The sequence below is a fragment of the Callithrix jacchus genome, chromosome 5 (genome assembly GCF_049354715.1).
Source record: "Callithrix jacchus isolate 240 chromosome 5, calJac240_pri, whole genome shotgun sequence".
NCBI lineage: Eukaryota > Metazoa > Chordata > Mammalia > Primates > Cebidae > Callithrix > Callithrix jacchus.
In genome coordinates, this window is record NC_133506.1 from 118,741,859 (window position 1) to 118,759,627 (window position 17,769).

Here is a 17,769-nt window from a genome sequence, read left to right on the forward strand (position 1 = left end):
CTGTGTTACTATGATATTGCTATGTTGCAGTCTTATTCATGAATATTCGAGACTTGGGAATTTGCCAATATTTCAGTGTTAAAGATACATCAAGGAAAGTTCTGTTCCCCCAAAGATAAGTAGCAATTCAAACTAAGATATAAATCATACCCACTTCTGGTAAAATTATTTGTTGTTACATGAAAACAGGTGTGCAAATTAAGGTTTGACTTACTCTCTGCCAGGAATGAGAAAAGACTGCTGCTTATTTGACTGATAATTCAAAATGCCTGGATGACATGTTAGGGAAATAACCAAAGAGACCAATTTCTGACTACGTCCTATCCCCATTCCAAATGAAAAACTGGCCAGTCAGACCAGGCATGGTGGCTCACGCCTATAATCCCAGCACTTTGGGAGGCCGAGGTGTGTGGATCACCTGAGGTCAAGCGTTCAAGAACAGCCTGGCCAACAAGGCAAAACCCCATCTTTACTAAAAATATAAAACTTGGCCAGGCATGGTGGCACATGTCTGTAGTCCCAGCTACTCGGAAGGCTGAGGCATGAGAATTTAGAATCGCTTGAAGCCAGGAGGCAGAGGCTGCAGTGAGCTGAGGTTGTGCCACTGCAGGATATAAAGAAACTGAAGCATATATTGCTAGTGGGAATGTAAAATGGTGCAGCTACTTTTGCCAAAGAGTTTGGCAATTCCTCAAAAGGTTGAATACAGAGTTATCATGTGATACAGAATCCCACTCCTAAGTATATATCCAAGAGAAATGAAAACATATGTCCATATGTTTTTATACAAATGTTCACAGCATAATCTATAATAGCAAATGTTATATTATACAAACATACATACTAGCATTATCTATAATAGCCCCAAAATGAAAACAACCCAAACGTCCATCAATTGATGGAATAGATAAAATGTGATATATATCCATACAACTGAATGTTATTTGACAATAAAAAGAAATGAGGGGGTGGGGGTGATAAGATTAAAAAAATGAAATGAAATAGCTGACACATGCTACAACGTGAATAACCTTGAAAACATTATACTAAGAAACCAGCCACATATTTGTCTATAACAGGCCAATCTATGGAGGCTGAAAGTAGATTCATGGTTGCCTAGGGCTAGGTGATAGAGGGGAAAAGGGCAGGGTACTTTCCTCCTGGAGTTCAGAAAGTGTTCTAAAATTGATTCTGTGGGGAGTAACTGGGCCATTACACCTGGCCCAATTACTTTAAATTGAACAACATACGACTTAGCAAACATCCATTAGAGTTTGAAGCAACCTTGGTCAACTGTAGTTTCAGACATTCTACAAAGGGCCACCACCATTTATCCAATTGCTTAACCCAAAAATATGAAATCATTCTGACTCCCTCCCTCCATGTCTGTCTGTCTCATAACAAACATCCAATAAGCAAATTCAATGGATATAACATTTAACCCCATACTACTTTTCAGTGCCTCCACCACTACAGCCCCAGTCCAATACATCATTATCTTTCTCCTAAACCATTACAATATGCTCTTAACTTTTTTATAATATTGCTGTTTTACAGTCTACTCTTCATATCACAGTGAGTCCCAAAAAAGTTGGGTTGAGGCAGGCAAATGTATAAACAAAAAAAAAGTATTAACCATAAAAAAAAATTGGTAGGTCAGATTACATAAATATTTAAATACTTGTGATTTGCCACATATCAATATTAAAGTACTTGTGATTTATCGAAAGACACCATTAAGAAAATGAGCAGGCAGCCAGGCGTGGTGGCTCATACCTGTAATCCTACCACTTTGGGAGGCTGAGAGGGGTGAATCAGGAGTTTGAGAACAGCCTGGCCAACACATTGAAAAAACGTGTCTCTACTAAAAATACAAAAATCAGCTGGGCATGGTGGCAGGTGCCTGTAATCCCAGCTACTTGGGAGGCTGAGGCAGGAGAATCGCTTGAACCCAGTAGGCGGAAGTTGCAGTAAGCTGAGATCGTGCCACTGCACTCCTGCCTGGGCAACAGAGCTACACTGCATCTCAAAAAAAAAAAAAAAAAGAAAGAAAGAAAGATGAGAGAGAGAGAGAGAGAGAGAGAGAGAGAGAAGAGAGAGAGAGAGAGAGAGAGAGAGAGAGAGAGAGAAAATGAACAGGCAAACTACATATATATATGATGTCACAAAGAACTTCTATCTGAGATGTACATAAAAACATCTACAACTAGGCCAGGGGCAATGGCTCACGCCTGTAATCCCAGCACTTTGGGAGGCCGAGGCAGGTGGATCATGAGATCAGGAGTTCAAGACCAGCCTGACCAACATGGTGAAATCCCGTCTCTACTAAAAATACAAAAATTAGCTGGGTGTGGTGACACGTGCCTGTAATCCCAGCTACTCAGAAGGCTGAGGCAGGAGAATCGCTTGAACCCAGGAGGCGGAGGTTGCAGTGAGTTGAGATAATGCCACTGCACTCCAGCCTGGGTGACAAAGCAAGACTCCATCTCAAAAAACCAACAAAAAATACATGGCATTATAAAATGACCATAAGCAAAATCAAAAGATAAGTAAACCCTGGTGAAAAAATGCTCCAACTCATGATGGAAGGTTAATTTCACTCATATAAAGACTTCATTTTACAAAATCAATAAAAGGAGTAACAATGCAATTAAAAATGGACAAAATATGAATTACAGAAAAAGAAAATACAAATTTTTTTTTTTTTTTTAAGATGGAATTTGCTCGTTGCCCAGGCTGGAGTGCAATGGCGCAATCTCGGTTCATTGCAACCTCTGCCTCCCAGGTTCAAATGATTCTCCTGACTCAGCCTCCTGAGTAGCTGGGATTACAGGCACATGCCACCACGCCCCACTACTTTGGTATTTTTAGTAGAGATGGGGTTTCTCCATGTTGGTCAGGCTGCTGGTCTTGAACTCCTGACCTCAGGTGATCCACCTGCCTCAGCCTCCCGAAGTGCTGGGATTACAGGCATGAGCCACTGTGCCCAACCTACAAATGGTTTTTAAAATACAATGAAAAGCTGTTTTTTTAACAATTAACTAAATTTTTTTTATAGTTAACTAATGTTGCTATTTCACCGGGATGATTTAGCATATGAAATGGGTTTCAAGTTCAGAACACCATTTCTTCTTCCTTATTCCATTTCACTTTTTAATGTTAGCCCTCTACAAAGACACACACATATATACACACATACATGCTCTGCATCAAAAAAGCCTTCCTACATTAATACTTGAGCATAATAACCTTGCATTGAAAGGTAAATCACTAGTTGAATCATGAAACATTTCCTTCCCCTTGTGTAGAAAAATCAAATTGCTTTTTTTCTGCTCTTAGACAACAATATTCAACACAGTAGATTTCTATGACCAAATGTGGGATTTCTCCCTATCAACAAGCAAGCAATCAATTCTGCAGCAGGTACCACCAGCTGAGCACCTTCTAATCCAATTCAATTTAATGCAATCTACCTGGAGATACCATCAGATCCCACAGGTTGAGAGAGGGCTTAGTCCCACAAGACTGTCCCCACTTCAGACACTAGCTGTAAGGCCAAGCCTCATCCAGAACTTCTGACCAACCAGCTTCAAGTCAGTGTTTCCATGACCTTTTCTTAGGTTTCATTAATTTGCTAAAGCATTGCCAAGAACTCAGGAAAACAGGTGTACTGATTTATTATAAAGAATAGTACAAATACAGATGAAGAGATGCACAGAACAAGGCATGTGGGAAGGGGTGCAGAGCTCTCATACCCTCCCTGGGTATACCATCCTCCAAGAACCTCCACATGTTCAGCTATCCAGAAGCTCTCTGTACCCTGTCCATTACTTCACTGAATAGTCATGACTGAAACACAGACAACCGTGCAGAAATATTGGACAGCTGGGTGTAGTGGCTCACACCTGTAATCCTAGCACTTTGGGAGGCTGAAGCAGGCAGATCACCCGAAGTCAGGAGTTCAAGACCAGCCTGACCAACATGGAGAAACCCGGTCTCTACTAAAAATACAAAGATTAGCCGGGCATGGTGACTCATGCCTGTAAGCCCAGCTACTCGGGAGGCTGAAGCAGGAGAATTGCTTGAACCCAGGAGGCAGAGGTTGAAGTGAGCCATGATTGCACCACTGCACTCCAGCCTGGGCAACAAGAGCAAAATTCTGTCTCAAAAACAAAAAAAAAAAAAAAAGAAAAGAAATACGATTGTACAGAAAGAGTAGGATCTAATGCTAACAGACTGAGTGGGGAATCCAGCAAGGCTTCTCTGTTCAGATTCTTACTGGCCTCTCTGTGCAACATTCTTTCCTCCCAAGTACGGAACAGGACCCCTACTGAAATGGGGGTCTTATGACCTCCAATCAGACAAGGTAGGTCGGATAATTTCAGCTCCAAGACAGAATGTTGGGGGACAATTAGATTATATTTTTAGTTTCTATGGCCTGCTTGGAGAGAAGGAGCAAGTAAAAGAAAGGCAAGAAAAGGTTAGAAAGAGATTCTGTTTTCTGAGGCCTATTTCTGAGGTCTAAAGTACCCCAGCATTATTACAAAAGACTGTCTTTCACTTTTATTGCTCTGAAGCTATTCCGAAGCCACTTCAGAAACCAAGAATAAAAGGCCAAATATTTCAATAAAATATATGTCTATTGTTTGAGTCTCTCAGGAAATAACAGGGACTATGGGTGTTCTATGAAACTCTGGCCAAAACATATATAGTATAACCACAAGTATAACCACAGCTTTTTTTTTTTTTTTTTGGAGACAGGATTGGCTGGTCCAAGTGCAGTGGTGTTTACAACTAATTGATCACAACCAGTTACGGATTTCTTTGTTCCTTCTCCACTCCCACTGCTTCACTTGACTAGCCAAAAAATTAAAAATAATAAAAATAAAGAGACAGGATTGCCCAGGCGCGGCGGCTCACACCTGTAATTCCAGCACTTTGGGAGACCAAGGCAGGAGGATTGCCTGAGATCAGGAGTTCGAGACCAGTGTGGTCAAAATGGTGAAAACCCATGTTTAAAAAAAAAAAGAGACAGGGTCTCACTGCATTGCCTAGGCTGGTCTTGAACTCCTGGGCTCAAGCAATCCTCCTGCCTTGGCCTCCCAAAATGCTGGGATTGCAGGCATGAGCCACCATGCCAGGCCCCCTTTATGTCTATACATAGTAAAACTTAATCACATAAAAGGAAGTATAGGGAAAATGAGAAGTATGAGATGGTATTCTCAAGAGGCCACATTTTAAAAAGATTGAAAATTTTAAAAATAGCCAAAATCGTTATTGCTTACACCATTTAAACAAGCCTCTAGGGCCGGGCGCGGTGGCTCAGCCTCAGCACTTTGGGAGGCCGAGGCGGGTGGATCACGAGGTCAAGAGATCGAGACCATCCTGGTCAACATGGTGAAACCCTGTCTCTACTAAAAATACCAAAAAAAATTAGCTGGGCATGGTGGCAGGTGCCTGTAATCCCAGCTACTCAGGAGGCTGAGGCAGGAGAATTGCCTGAACCCAGGAGGCGGAGGTTGCAGTGAGTCGAGATCACGCCATTGCACTTCAGCCTGGGTAACAAGAGCAAAACTCCGTCTCAAAAATAAATAAATAAATAAATAAACAAGCCTCTAGTGGATTTTGCCTTGGTATTACATCGAGATATGGAAATAAAATCTTCTAAAATTCCAACATCAGAAGTGCCAAGTCAACTGTGCTTCAAATTTCCTTTAGAAATTATCTATTTGAAACTCAATGTATTTTCCTCCAAGCCACTGCTATACTTAAATAACAAGTAACCTAAACCATATAATTCTATATAGCCCACATATACCAGTGTAGCTCAGTACCAGCTCAAACACATTGTGAGGCTGTTTTGGTTTTTGATTCAGACGGCAACCTTCCTATTGTTTATGTGATTTTTAGAAGCAGTTCATGGTGCAAAAAAAATAGTTCACAGTTCAAAGGTGACCTACAGTGGCTACCTGCTACTTGGAACATACTTTGTTTCTCCACAAAGCTGAAAATAATGTTGCAATGGGAAAGAAAACACATCATTCTGGAGGATATCCAAGGGGGATTCAAGTGAAAAATGGAACCAAGAACTTACTTTGCACGGCTCCAAGGTGACCTTCTCACACTAGTGCATAAAAGCCAATCAGATATATGCATAGTTATAATTCAAGCAGTATCTATACTGACAGTCCCATATTTTCAAAGGTATTTGATATTTACATAATGTAGTGATGGTCCTATCTTATTAGGCTATCTAAAACGTCTAAAAAGAATGAGCATGTGTCAAATATAAATCTGGTTCAACAGAACCAAAAAATTCCTTCTTGGGTGCCCCTGTTCTTAATAAATGACTGTGAGGTATTTCATTAAAATCACTCAGATTCTAGAACAGGATTTCCATTGATTATGTGATCTTACACTGTTACTTAATCTGTGTAGGTCACAGTTTATCTATTTTTTTTAAGGGCTTTATTTCAGGTAATGAAGGAGCATATAATTCAAACTAATTCTCTGTCTCTCTCTCTCTCCTCCTCCCAAAACTAAAAAAGCTGGAAGCAGGGGGAAAACACTCCTTTTTTTTTTTTGAGACAGAGTTTCACTCTTGTTACCCAGGCTGGAGTGCAATGGCGCAATCTCATCTCACAGCAACCTCCGCCTCATGGGTTCAAGCAATTCTCCTGCCTCAGCCTCCCGAGTTACTGGGACTACAAGCGTGCACCACCATGCCCAGCTAATTTTTGTATTTTCAGTAGAGACGGGTTTTACCATGTTGACCAGACTCAGCCGAAAACACTCCTTAAAAGAATCATAGGCCAGGAGCAGTGGCTCATGCTTGTGATCCCAGCACTTTGGGAGGCTGAGGCAGGTGGATCATGAAGTCAGTTCAAGACTTAGCCTGGCCAAGATGGCGAAACCCCATCTCTACTAAAAACACAAAAATTAGGGCCAGGCGCAGTGGCTCACGCCTGTAATCCCAGCACTTTGGGAGGCCGAGGTGGGTGGATCATGAGGTCAAGAGATCGAGACCATCCTGGTCAACACAGTGAAACCCCGTCTCTACTAAAAATACAAAAAATTAGCTGGGCACGGTGGCGCGTTCCTGTAATCCCAGCTACTCAGGAGGCTGAGGCAGGAAAATTGCCTGAACCCAGGAGGCGGAGGTTGCAGTGAGCCGATATCACATCATTGCACTCCAGCCTGGGTAACAAGAGCGAAACTCCGTCTCAAAAAAAAAAAAAAAAAAATACAAAAATTAGCCAGGCGTGGTGGTGGGCACCTGTAATCCCAGCTACTTGGAAGACTGAGGCAGATAATTGCTTGAACCGGGGAGGCAGAGGTTGCAGTGAGCTAAGATCACCCTGCTGCACTCCAGCCTTCGAGATGAGCAAGACTCCATCTCAAAAAAAAAAAAAAAAAAAAAAAAGATAGAACAAGAAACAAGATAAGGTGATCAAGATGAAGAAGAGGATGAGATCCCAGAAAGAGGAAGCTTTGCATTCTAGGCCACTTTTGCTCTGGGGTCATTTGGTGATTTAGCAGAGATGTAGCAGACTTCGAAGCTGAGGCTATAGATAGGCCCCAGGAACAAAAGTAGGAATCCAGGGCCCATCGACACTGAGGGCTTTGTGGCTGGGTGGGCACTGTGGCTCACGCCTGTAATCCCAACATTTTGGGAGGCAAGGTCAGAGGACTGCTTGAGCCCAGGAGTTTGAGACCAATCTAGGTAACACATTGAGGCCCTGTCTTTATTTAAAAAAAAAAAAAAAAGACTAGGAACTTTAGTAAATGACCCCTTGCTTTGGCCTTGAAACCCAAAAAGTGATATCCTACCAGTGAAGAAAAGCAGTCCACACATGGAATGTGATTAAATTTCTGAAAATCTGAAGCCCAGATATTAGAAAAAGATGAACCTCAAGTACTAGTGACCAATGGGGAACAAAATAAAGCTCCCCTAGATATTAGCAAACTATTCATATACCTACTACATTCAAAAATATAAAATCTCAATCTTGAAAAACTCGGCAAAAAAATGTTGTTACTTTAAAAAAACAAAAAACAAAAGCCAAACGAAACAAGCAAATTTGGAAAAATAAATTCTACAATAAGAAAAAACAGGCCAGACATGGTGTCTCATGCCTGTAATCTCAACACTTTGGGAGGCTGAGGTGGGAGGATCCCTTGAGGCAAGGAGTTTGAGACCAGCCTGGACAACAAAGCAAGACTCCCATCTCTACCAAAAAAAAAAAAAAAGGCCAGACATTGTGGTATAAATCTGTAGTTCCAGTTACTTAGGAGGCTGAGGTGGGAGGATCACTTGATCCCAGGAGATTGAGGTTACAGTAAGCTGTGATCCTTTCACTGTACTCTGGCCTGGGTAACAGAGCAAGACCCTATCTTAAAAAAAAAAGAAAAAGAAAAAATATATATACCCTCATAGATAATCCTTTTTTTTTTCTTTTTTAGCTGCTTAGTCAATACATTTATTGTCTTTATCTGAAAAATCCTCATAGAGAATTGTTTGGTTTAGCTCTCAGCAGCCTCCTTCTGAGCTCTGAGGAAGCTTGTCTTCTTTTGAGCTACTCAATTTTTCTTTTGGGGAAAGGATATTTTAGGACTGTTCCACTTCTTCAACTTTTTTCTTGGGCTTCTTCTCATAGACGGAATTCTCTCATATAGCAGCATGAGCTTCCTTACACATCTCCTCCCTCATGTCTGGAGTTACACTGTTCTTTATGTATTAAGAAAACTGTTTCTTATAAGCATCTTCATCTTCTTCCATTAGGTAATGAATGTAATCTGCAACACTCTGACCATAATGTACTTCCGAATTAAATTCCTTGCTTTCAGAATCATAACCAGGGAATCATTTCTTACTGTGAGGAACAGACAAGCCTCCATCTACAGCTCCCTTCAGGGCCCCATAAACTTTCAGCCAGTGGTAGTTCTGGCAAGGTCTGCATCCAGACGCACCAAGCTGACCATCAATGCTTTCCTCATTGTAATGTATCTCTGGTCACCTCCACTGGGCCTTTATAGATCTTTTCCATGCGAACCCTACTGAAAAGCCTGTGGGCCAGCATAGACTGGTTAAACACGCTGCAGCATAATTTGTCAGACCAACCTTCATACCATATTTTGGCAGTTTGTGTGCATTCAATGTGCAGATTATCATATCTCCTTCTACATGGGTACAAGCAACTTGACAAATGCTATCTCTTTGTTACACAAACTATCATCCTATAGTTGGGTGTACTGTATTTATTTTTATCCAGTATCACCAAGCATTTCTGAGCCTAGCAATCAGTTTTACCCTCTGGTCATCTTCTGAATTTCACTTGGTATCTCTTAAAGTAGGCCATATTCTTGACAACTTTAATAAACCACATCCTGAGGAACAGAGATGACTCGACACAGACTTCCCCCTCACAGACAATCTTAAAAGCAGATTAGATATAGCTAAAGAGAAAATTCATGAGTTGAAAGATAAATCACAATAAAGATCCAAAATAAAACATACAGTGACAAAAAAGATTAAAAGTACAAAGGAGAAAAAAAAGATGCAGGATACTGTCAGAAAGTCAAACATAAATAAAGAAAAGCATGTAAAAAATAATAATAATGGCCAGGCATGGTGGCTTACACCCCAGCACTTTGGGAAGCTGAGGCAGGCGAATCACAAGGTCAGGAGTTCAAGACCAGCCTGACCAACATGGTGAAACCCCGTCTCCACTAAAAATGTAAAAATTAGCCAGACGTGGTGGCAGCCACCTGTAATCCTAGCTACTCAGGAGGCTGAGGCAGGAGAATCGCTTGAACTGGGAGGCAGAGGTTGCAGTGAGCCAAGATCATACCACTTTGTCTCAAAAAAAAATAATAATAATAATAAAATAATAATAATAATAATAATAATGGCTGGGCATGGTGACTCATCCCAACACTTTGGGAGGCTGAGGTGGGCAGATCACCTAAGGTTGGGAGTTCGAGACCAGCCTGCCCGTGTTGTGTGTGTGTGTGTGTGTGTGTGTGTGTGAGAGAGTGAGTGAGTGTGTGGGTAGGGGGACTCGGCTTGTTGTTGTCGGTGACTTCCCCCTCCCCTCCACCCCTTCCCCTCCCGGCCACCTCTGCAGTGGCCGCTTCCTGGGCCATAGGAAATGAGCGATAACGATGACATCAAGGTGGAGAGCGACGAAGAGCAACCGAGGTTTCAATCTGCGGCTGACAAACGGGCTCATCATAATGCACTGGAACGAAAACGTAGGGACCACATCAAAGACAGCTTTCACAGTTTGCGGGACTCAGACCCATCACTCCAAGGAGAGAAGCCACAGGCATCCTGGGCCCAAATCCTAGACAAAGCCACAGAGTATATCCAGTATATGCGAAGGAAAAACCACACACACCAGCAAGATATTGACGACCTCAAGCAGCAGAATGCTCTTCTGGAGCAGCAGGTCCGTGCACTGGAGAAGGTGAGGTCAAGTGCCCAACTGCAGACCAACTACCCCGCCTCAGACAGCAGCCTCTACACCAACGCCAAGGGCAGCACCATCTCTGCCTTCGATGGGGGCTCAGACTCCAGCTTAGAGTCTGAGCCTGAAGAGCCCCAAAGCAGGAAGAAGCTCCGGATGGAGGCCCGCTAAGCCACTCGGGGCAGGCCAGCAATAAAAACTGTCTCCATCATCTCATCCTCCTTTCACTTCATCTGTAGAACCCTCAGAACTATTTAAGAGACTCTATTTTTCTCTTTCTCCCTTTTTTTAAAAGTTTTTATTTTTACGTAGAAGCTCTTGAGCAACAGCTCTCGTTCTCCTTCCCCATTTCTACTGTGTAATTTTTTAAATGTATTCCCTTCAGGGATTCCCTGTCCCCACCAGGAATTTTTAAACTAAACACCCCAACTTGGCAGCTTTTTCTGTGGAGGACAGACGGCCAGCCGGACCTCTGAGCCCATAGTATCCTGCTCACCCTACCAGCTCCTCCAGCCCTGCCAGGCACATGACCAAAGGATGCCTGGCCTGCCCTCACCTCTGTTGGACAGACTTTGTGAATCTGTGAACTGCTCTACTTTGAGAAGATGACCAGTTTTGAGTAATCAGAATTAACCCTCCTCCTTTTTAAGGTTGTTTTTTTCCTTTTTCTAAAAAGCTATGTATTGCTCCTATTGAAAGACCAGATCCTTAAAAAGAAGTTTGTGGTATGAAAAGTGGGGACAGATTCACAGCACAGAGTCTTCGGCATGTTTCACTCCTGCCTCTCTCAGCCAGCTGTTTAAGCCTGCGGTGCCAGCCTCACAGAGGGCTGCATGGATTCTGTCCAAAAACAACCATGGACTCAAATCAGTGATTGCCTGGGGAAGGAGCAAGAGGAGAAAAGGGTAATCAATGAAGCAGTGGGAGTGGAGAAGGAATAAAAAAAATCTGCAACTCTCTATGATCAATGAGTTGTAAACAGCACTACACTGGGATCAGTCTAAATAAGTTTTTTTTTTTGAGACCAATTCTCGCTCTGTCACCCAGGCTAGAGCAGTGGCACCATCTCAGCTCACTGCAAACTCCGCCTCCTGCGTTCTTGCAATTCTCCTGCCTCAACCTCCCAGGTAGCTGGGACTACAGGCACATGCCACCATGCCTGGCTAATGTTTTGTGTTTTAGCAGAGATGGGGTTTCACCGTGTTGCCCAAGCTGATCTTGAACTCCTGAGCTCAGGCAATCCGACCATCTCAGCCTCCCTTGGCCGTGAGCCACTGAGCCCGGCCAACAAGTTTTTTTAAATCTTTAACGTAAACCAGGTACGGTTACAGTGGCTGATGCCTATAATCCCAGCAATTTTCAAGGCCAAGGCGAGCAGATTACTTGACGTCAGGAGCTTGAGACCAACCTGTCCAATATGGTAAAACCCCATCTCTACTAAAAATATAAAAAACAGCTGGGCCTCGTGGCACATGCCAGTGATCCTAGCTATTTGGGAGGCTGAGGCAGGAGAATCACTTGAAACCAGAAGGCAGAAGTGAGCCAAGATTGCACCACTGCACTCCAGCATGGGCAACAGAGCAAGACTCCGTTTCCCAAAAAAAACTTGCCAGACGTGGTGGCTCACGCCTATAATCCCAGCACATCCTGGCAAATCACCTGAGGTTGGGAGTTCAAGACCAGTCTGACCAACATGGAGAAACCCCATCTCTACTAAAAATACAAAATTAGTTGGACATGATGGTGAATGACTGTAATCCCAGCTACTCGGGAGTCTGAGGCAGGAGAATCACTTGAACCTGGGAAGCAGAGGTTGTGAGGAGGCAGATTGTGATTGAGGTTGTTGTGAGCTGAGATCGTGCCACTGCACTCCAGACTGGGCAACAAAAGCAAAACTCTGTCTCAAAAACAAATAAACAAACAACTTGCAAAGTAAACCCAAAGGAAATAGAAGGAAACAAGGAAAGAACAGTCAACTAGGTCTACAAAGCAATGGTTAGTTCTTTGAAAAAAAAAAGCAAGAAAACTGAGAAAGATCTTGGTATCAAGAAAAAAGTAAAACAGGCTGGATACAGTAGCTTATGCCTGTAATTCCAGCACTTCTGGAGGCAAGGCAGGTGGATCATGAGGTCAGGAGTTCAAGACCAGCCTGGCAACACAGTGAAATCCCATCTCTACCAAAAATACAAAAATTAGCCAGGCATGGTGGCGCGCACCTGTAGTCCCAGCTACTAGGGAGGCTGAGGCAGAAGAATCGCTTGAACCCAGGAGGTGGAAGTTGCAACAAGCTGAGATTGCACCACTGCACTCCAGTCTGGGTGACAGAGCAATACTCCTTCTCAAAAAAAAAAAAAGAAAAAGACTAAAACAGAAGACGCAAGTAAATAAAATGACCAGTGACTACTACCTAAGTTCCTGTTCCCTTATAATTCTATTAATTATAAACTCTATAGCGGAGTTCCCTAACTGTGTTGAGTGACAGACTCAAACATGGATTACAGGTTTCTCAAGATAATGATTCCTTGGCCCCTGGATCAGCCTGGTAGGGCCTAGCGCAATGAGAGACCTCTGGTACCCTCCAGTTATGAGACTCCTTTTCCTCATGTACCAGGAATACATCAATTTCCACTAACGCCTTGAAAAAAAGTAAGGAAGCATTGGAGAACAATTAACTCTTCCAGTTTAGCACTTAAGAACAGTATATACTACAATGTTACCAATATTATGCAATCAGTGTTTCCTCTCCATTTAATGTAAAATTACATAATTTACAGCAATTTTTATGCTCTCCATTTTCTTAATATTTAAAACGCTGTAAAGAATCTTTACAATTAGTAAATATCTTGACGGTATTCTTCAAAGGGAAGTAAAATACAAGTTAAAGCTAGTGACAAAATAATCACAAATACAAAATAATTTTGTTACCCATAAAGTTAATAAGATAGAGCACACAAAGATGCACAAAATGCAGACCTGACAAGTCCCCCCTTATCCACGGTTTCACTTTCCACAGTTTCAATTACTTAGAGTCAAACACAGTCTGAAAATATTAAATGGAAAATTCCAGAAACAAACAATTTATAAGTTTTAAACTGTGCTGTTCTTAGTAGTATGATGAAATCTTGTGCCCTCTCATTCCACCCTGCCCAGAAAATGAATCGTCCCTTTGTCCGGCCTATCTATGTATGCCATATATGCTACCAGCCCCTTAGTCACCTACCAGCCAATCTCAGTTATCAGACTATCAATGTATCATAAGGCTTGTGTTCAAGTAACCTTTATTGTACTTAATAATGGTCCAAAGCACAAGAGTAGTGATGCTGGCAGTTTGGAAATGTCAAAGAAGAAGAAGGGGCCTTCAAAGAAGAAGTACGAAGGCTCATATCTGTAATCCCAGCACTTTGGGAGGTCCAGGTGGGCAGATTACAAGGTCAGGAGTTCAAGACCAGCCTGTCTAACATGGTGAAACCCTAACATGGTGAAACCCTGTCTCTACTAAAAATACAAAAATTAGCTGGCACAGTGGCACATGCCTGTAATCACAGCTACTCAGGAGGCTGAGGCAGGAGAATTGCTTGAACCAGGACCTAGGAGGCAGAGGTTGCAGTGAGCCAAAATCGCACCACTGTACTCCAGCCTGGGCTACAGAGCAAGGGTCTGTCTCAAACAAACAAACAAAAAAGGCTGGGCACGGTGTCTCATGCCTGTAATCCCAGCACTTTGGGAGGCTAAGGCAGATGGACCACAAGGTCAAGAGTTCGAGACCAGGCTGACCAACATGCTGAAATCCTGTTTACTAAAATAAAAAATTAGCCAGGCATGATGGTGCCTATAATCCCAGCTACTAAGGAGGCGGAGGTTGCAGTGAGCCGAGATGGCGCCGCTGCACTCCACATTCCAGCCTGGGTGACAGAGCAAGACTCCATCTCAAAAAAAAAAAAAGAAGAAGGGTGAGTACAGTACATAAGATACTGTAAGAGAGGCTGGCCGGGTGCTGTGGCTCACGCCTGTACCCTCCAGCTCTTAGGGAGGCAGAGGTGGGAAGACAGCTTGAGCCCAGGAGTTCAAGACTTGCCTGGGCAATATAGTGGGACCCTGTTCCCACAAATAGGAAAAAAATAAAAAGACAAAGAAAAAAAGAGAGAGAGAGAGAGAGGCTGGGCACAGTGGCTCATGTCTGTAATCCTAGCACTTTGGGAGGCTGAGGTGGGAGGACTGCTTGAGGCCAGGAGTTCAAAACCAACTTCAGCAATAAAGCCAGACCAGACTCATAAAAGAATTTTTTAAATTAGCTGGGCGTATTGGTGCACACCTATAGTCCTAGCTACCTAGGAGATTGAAGCAGGAGGATCACTTGAGCCCAACAGTGTGAGGCTGCAGTGAGATATGATGGCACCACTGCACTCCAACCTGTGCAACAGACTGAGATCTTGCCTCTAAAAATAAATAAATAAATTTTTTAAAAAAGAAGATATTGGCCAAGTGCCGTGGCTCACGCCTGTAATCTTAATACTTTGGGAAGCCAAGGTGGGCAGATCACAAGGTCAGGAGATTGAGAACATCTTAGCCAACATGGTGAAAACATCTCTACTAAAAATACAAAAATTAACCAGGTGTGGTGATGCATGCCTGCAGTCCCAGCTACTCTGGAGGCTGGGGCAGGAGAATCGCTTGAACCCTGGAGGCAGAGGTTGCAGTGAGCCGAGATCACACCATTGCACTCCAGCCTGGGTGACATGAATGAAATGCTATCTTAAAAAAAAAAAAAAAAAAAAAGATACTGTAATTGGGAGGCCAAGGCAGGTAGATCAGTTGAGTCAACAGTTGGAGACCAGCCTGGCCAACATGATGAAACCCCATCTCTACTAAAAATACAAAAAAAAAGGCTGAATACAGTGGCTCACGCCTGTAATCCCAGCACCTAGGAAGGCCAAGGCAGGCGGATCATGAAGTCAGGAGTTCCAGACTAGCCTGGCCAACATGGCGAAACCCCATCTTTACTAAAAATACAAAAATTAGGTGGGCTTGGTGGTAAGCACGTATAGTCCCAGCTACTTGGGAGGCTGAGGCAGAAGAATTGCTTGCACCCAGGAGGCGGAGGTTGCAGTGAGCCAAGATCACGCCATTGCACTCCAGCCTGAGCAACAGACTCCAACACACACACACACACACACACACACACACACACACACACACAATTAGCCAGGCATGGTGGCACATGCCTGTAATCCTAGTTACTCAGGAGGCTGAGGCAAGAGAACTGTTTGAACCCAGGAGGCAGAGGTTGCAGTGAGCCAAGATCGTACCACTGCACTCCAGCCTACAGAGCAACATCTCAAAAAAAAAAAGAGACACATGCACACAACATTCATGTAACTTTTATTACAGTATATTGTTATAATGGTGCTATTTTTTATTAGCTATTGTTGTTAATTTCTTACTATTCCCAATGTATAAATTAAATTTTATCATAGTATGTATGTATAGGAAAAAACATAGTGTATATAAGTTTTTGTGTTATTTGTGGTTTCAGGCATACCATTGGGGATCTTACAACACATCCCGCACAGATAAGGAGAAACTATTGTGTAACAGACTTAGTCCATTTATCTAGATTTTCTTCATTTCATTCAATGTATATTAAATCCCACTATATGTCAGATACCATGGAAAACCACAAATGAAAAAGAATGAATCATGACTCCTAGCCCTCAATCATCTAAAGATTCCAATGAAAAGCAGTACAGAATGACACAAATAATTGCAATATGGAATATGGTATGGTTACATTAATGATAGGCAATAGAGTGGTAAGTACATGGACCCTAGATCCAAACCACCTGGGTTTGAATCCCGGCTATAACATTTATTAGCTTTATTACCTAAAGTAAATTGAAAAACCTCTCTGTGCCCAGAGTTGCTCTCTATATGAACATGTAATGCATTTAGTACCTGGTATCAACACTAAACTCATCATTATTTTTATAATTATCACTATTAAACATTATATTATGAAAAATGTTTCACTTGGTTGGGCACTTAACCTGAACCGAAGGTTAAAAAGAAGATAAAATATTCCTTCTATTATCAGCAACAAGCCAACTAACTTCCTAAAACAGTCACTAAAGCAATCTATATCACCTTAAGGGCATTTAAATAATGTTTTAAAAACAAATATAACTAAGACAAAATTTAAAACTACTCTACACTCATATACTTTATATTTGTATATAGCCATATGGAAACCTACACAGGTTATTTATCAAACAGCCCCTCAATAATTATTCAAAATCCACAAATGTAAAAGTGAAGAATGCAAATACACTGCAAACTTCATGTTCTTTCTGATTTGCACTAAAATGAAATAAAGGGGCTGGTAACTATCACTTGCTCCCTCTATCACTAAGATTTCTTTATTTGACTCCAGTTTGAACTAAAAATACTTAAGGGTTGTTTATTTGAGAACAGATCTTTCTTGCTTAGAAACCAGAATATACTTCACCAGTAAGTGTAGAAATCCAAACAAGGGCCAGGCACAGTGGCTCACATCTGTAATCCCAGCACTTTGGGAGGCTGAGGTACAAGGATTGCTTGAGTTTTGGAGTTTGAGACCAGCTTGGGGAATATGGTGAAACCCCATCTCTACAAAAATTAAAAAATTAGCCAGGTGTGATGGTACATGCCTGCCATCCTAGCTCTTCAGGAGACTGTGGTGGGAGAGTCACTTGAGCCTAGGAGGCTACAGTAAGCCATGATTGTGCCACTGCATTCCAGCGTGGATGATAGAGTCTCCAAAAAGAAAAGAAAGAAAGAAATCGAAACAAACAAAATCAGAAATTAGAAACTTAAGATTTTTGTCTTAGCCAGGCGTGGTGGCTCATACCTGTAATCCTAGCACTTTGGGTGGCCGAGGTGGGCGGATCACCTAAGGTCTGGTATTCAAAACCAGACTGACCAACATGGAGAAACCCCGTCTCTACTAAAAATTCAAAATCAGCCAGGCGTGGTGGCACATACTTGTAATCCCAGCTGCTCAGGAGGCTGAGGCAGGAACCCAGGAGGCGGAGGTTGCAGTAAGCCAAGATCGTGCCACTGCACTCCAGCCTGGGAAACAAGAACAAAATTCTGTCTCAAAAAAAAAAAAAGACATTTGTCTTAATGTTAACATTATATAAATTCTTTCTGTTTAAAAAATATTCCGTTTTGTCACTATTGTCTCTGCAATTAGTTATAGTTTCTTGTAAGCAAAGAAACCTATTTCAGACTTGCATTCACACTTATCAAACTATCACTTAAACAG

General features: G+C 42.3%; 1 protein-coding gene and 1 pseudogene across 8 annotated transcripts in view; one reads left to right on the plus strand and one right to left on the minus strand.

Moving 5' to 3' along the window:
- The window catches only part of NPEPPS (aminopeptidase puromycin sensitive), a 106,286-nt gene that overhangs the window by 61,174 nt on the left and 27,343 nt on the right, over positions 1-17,769 (minus strand). The window contains exon 1 of one of the 7 annotated variants that reach the window (XM_078374268.1): positions 1,777-1,861. The exons of the other annotated variants lie outside the window; for them this stretch is intronic. Coding sequence (XP_078230394.1) covers positions 1,777-1,846 — 70 coding nt within the window. The 5' untranslated portion in view covers positions 1,847-1,861. Of the gene's footprint in view, positions 1-1,776; positions 1,862-17,769 lie in introns of those variants that run through there. 7 annotated transcript variants of the gene reach the window in all.
- On the plus strand, positions 10,146-10,697 carry LOC103793292 (protein max pseudogene; annotated as a pseudogene). The gene has a single exon (XR_013535889.1). The product of XR_013535889.1 is annotated as a protein max pseudogene (transcript).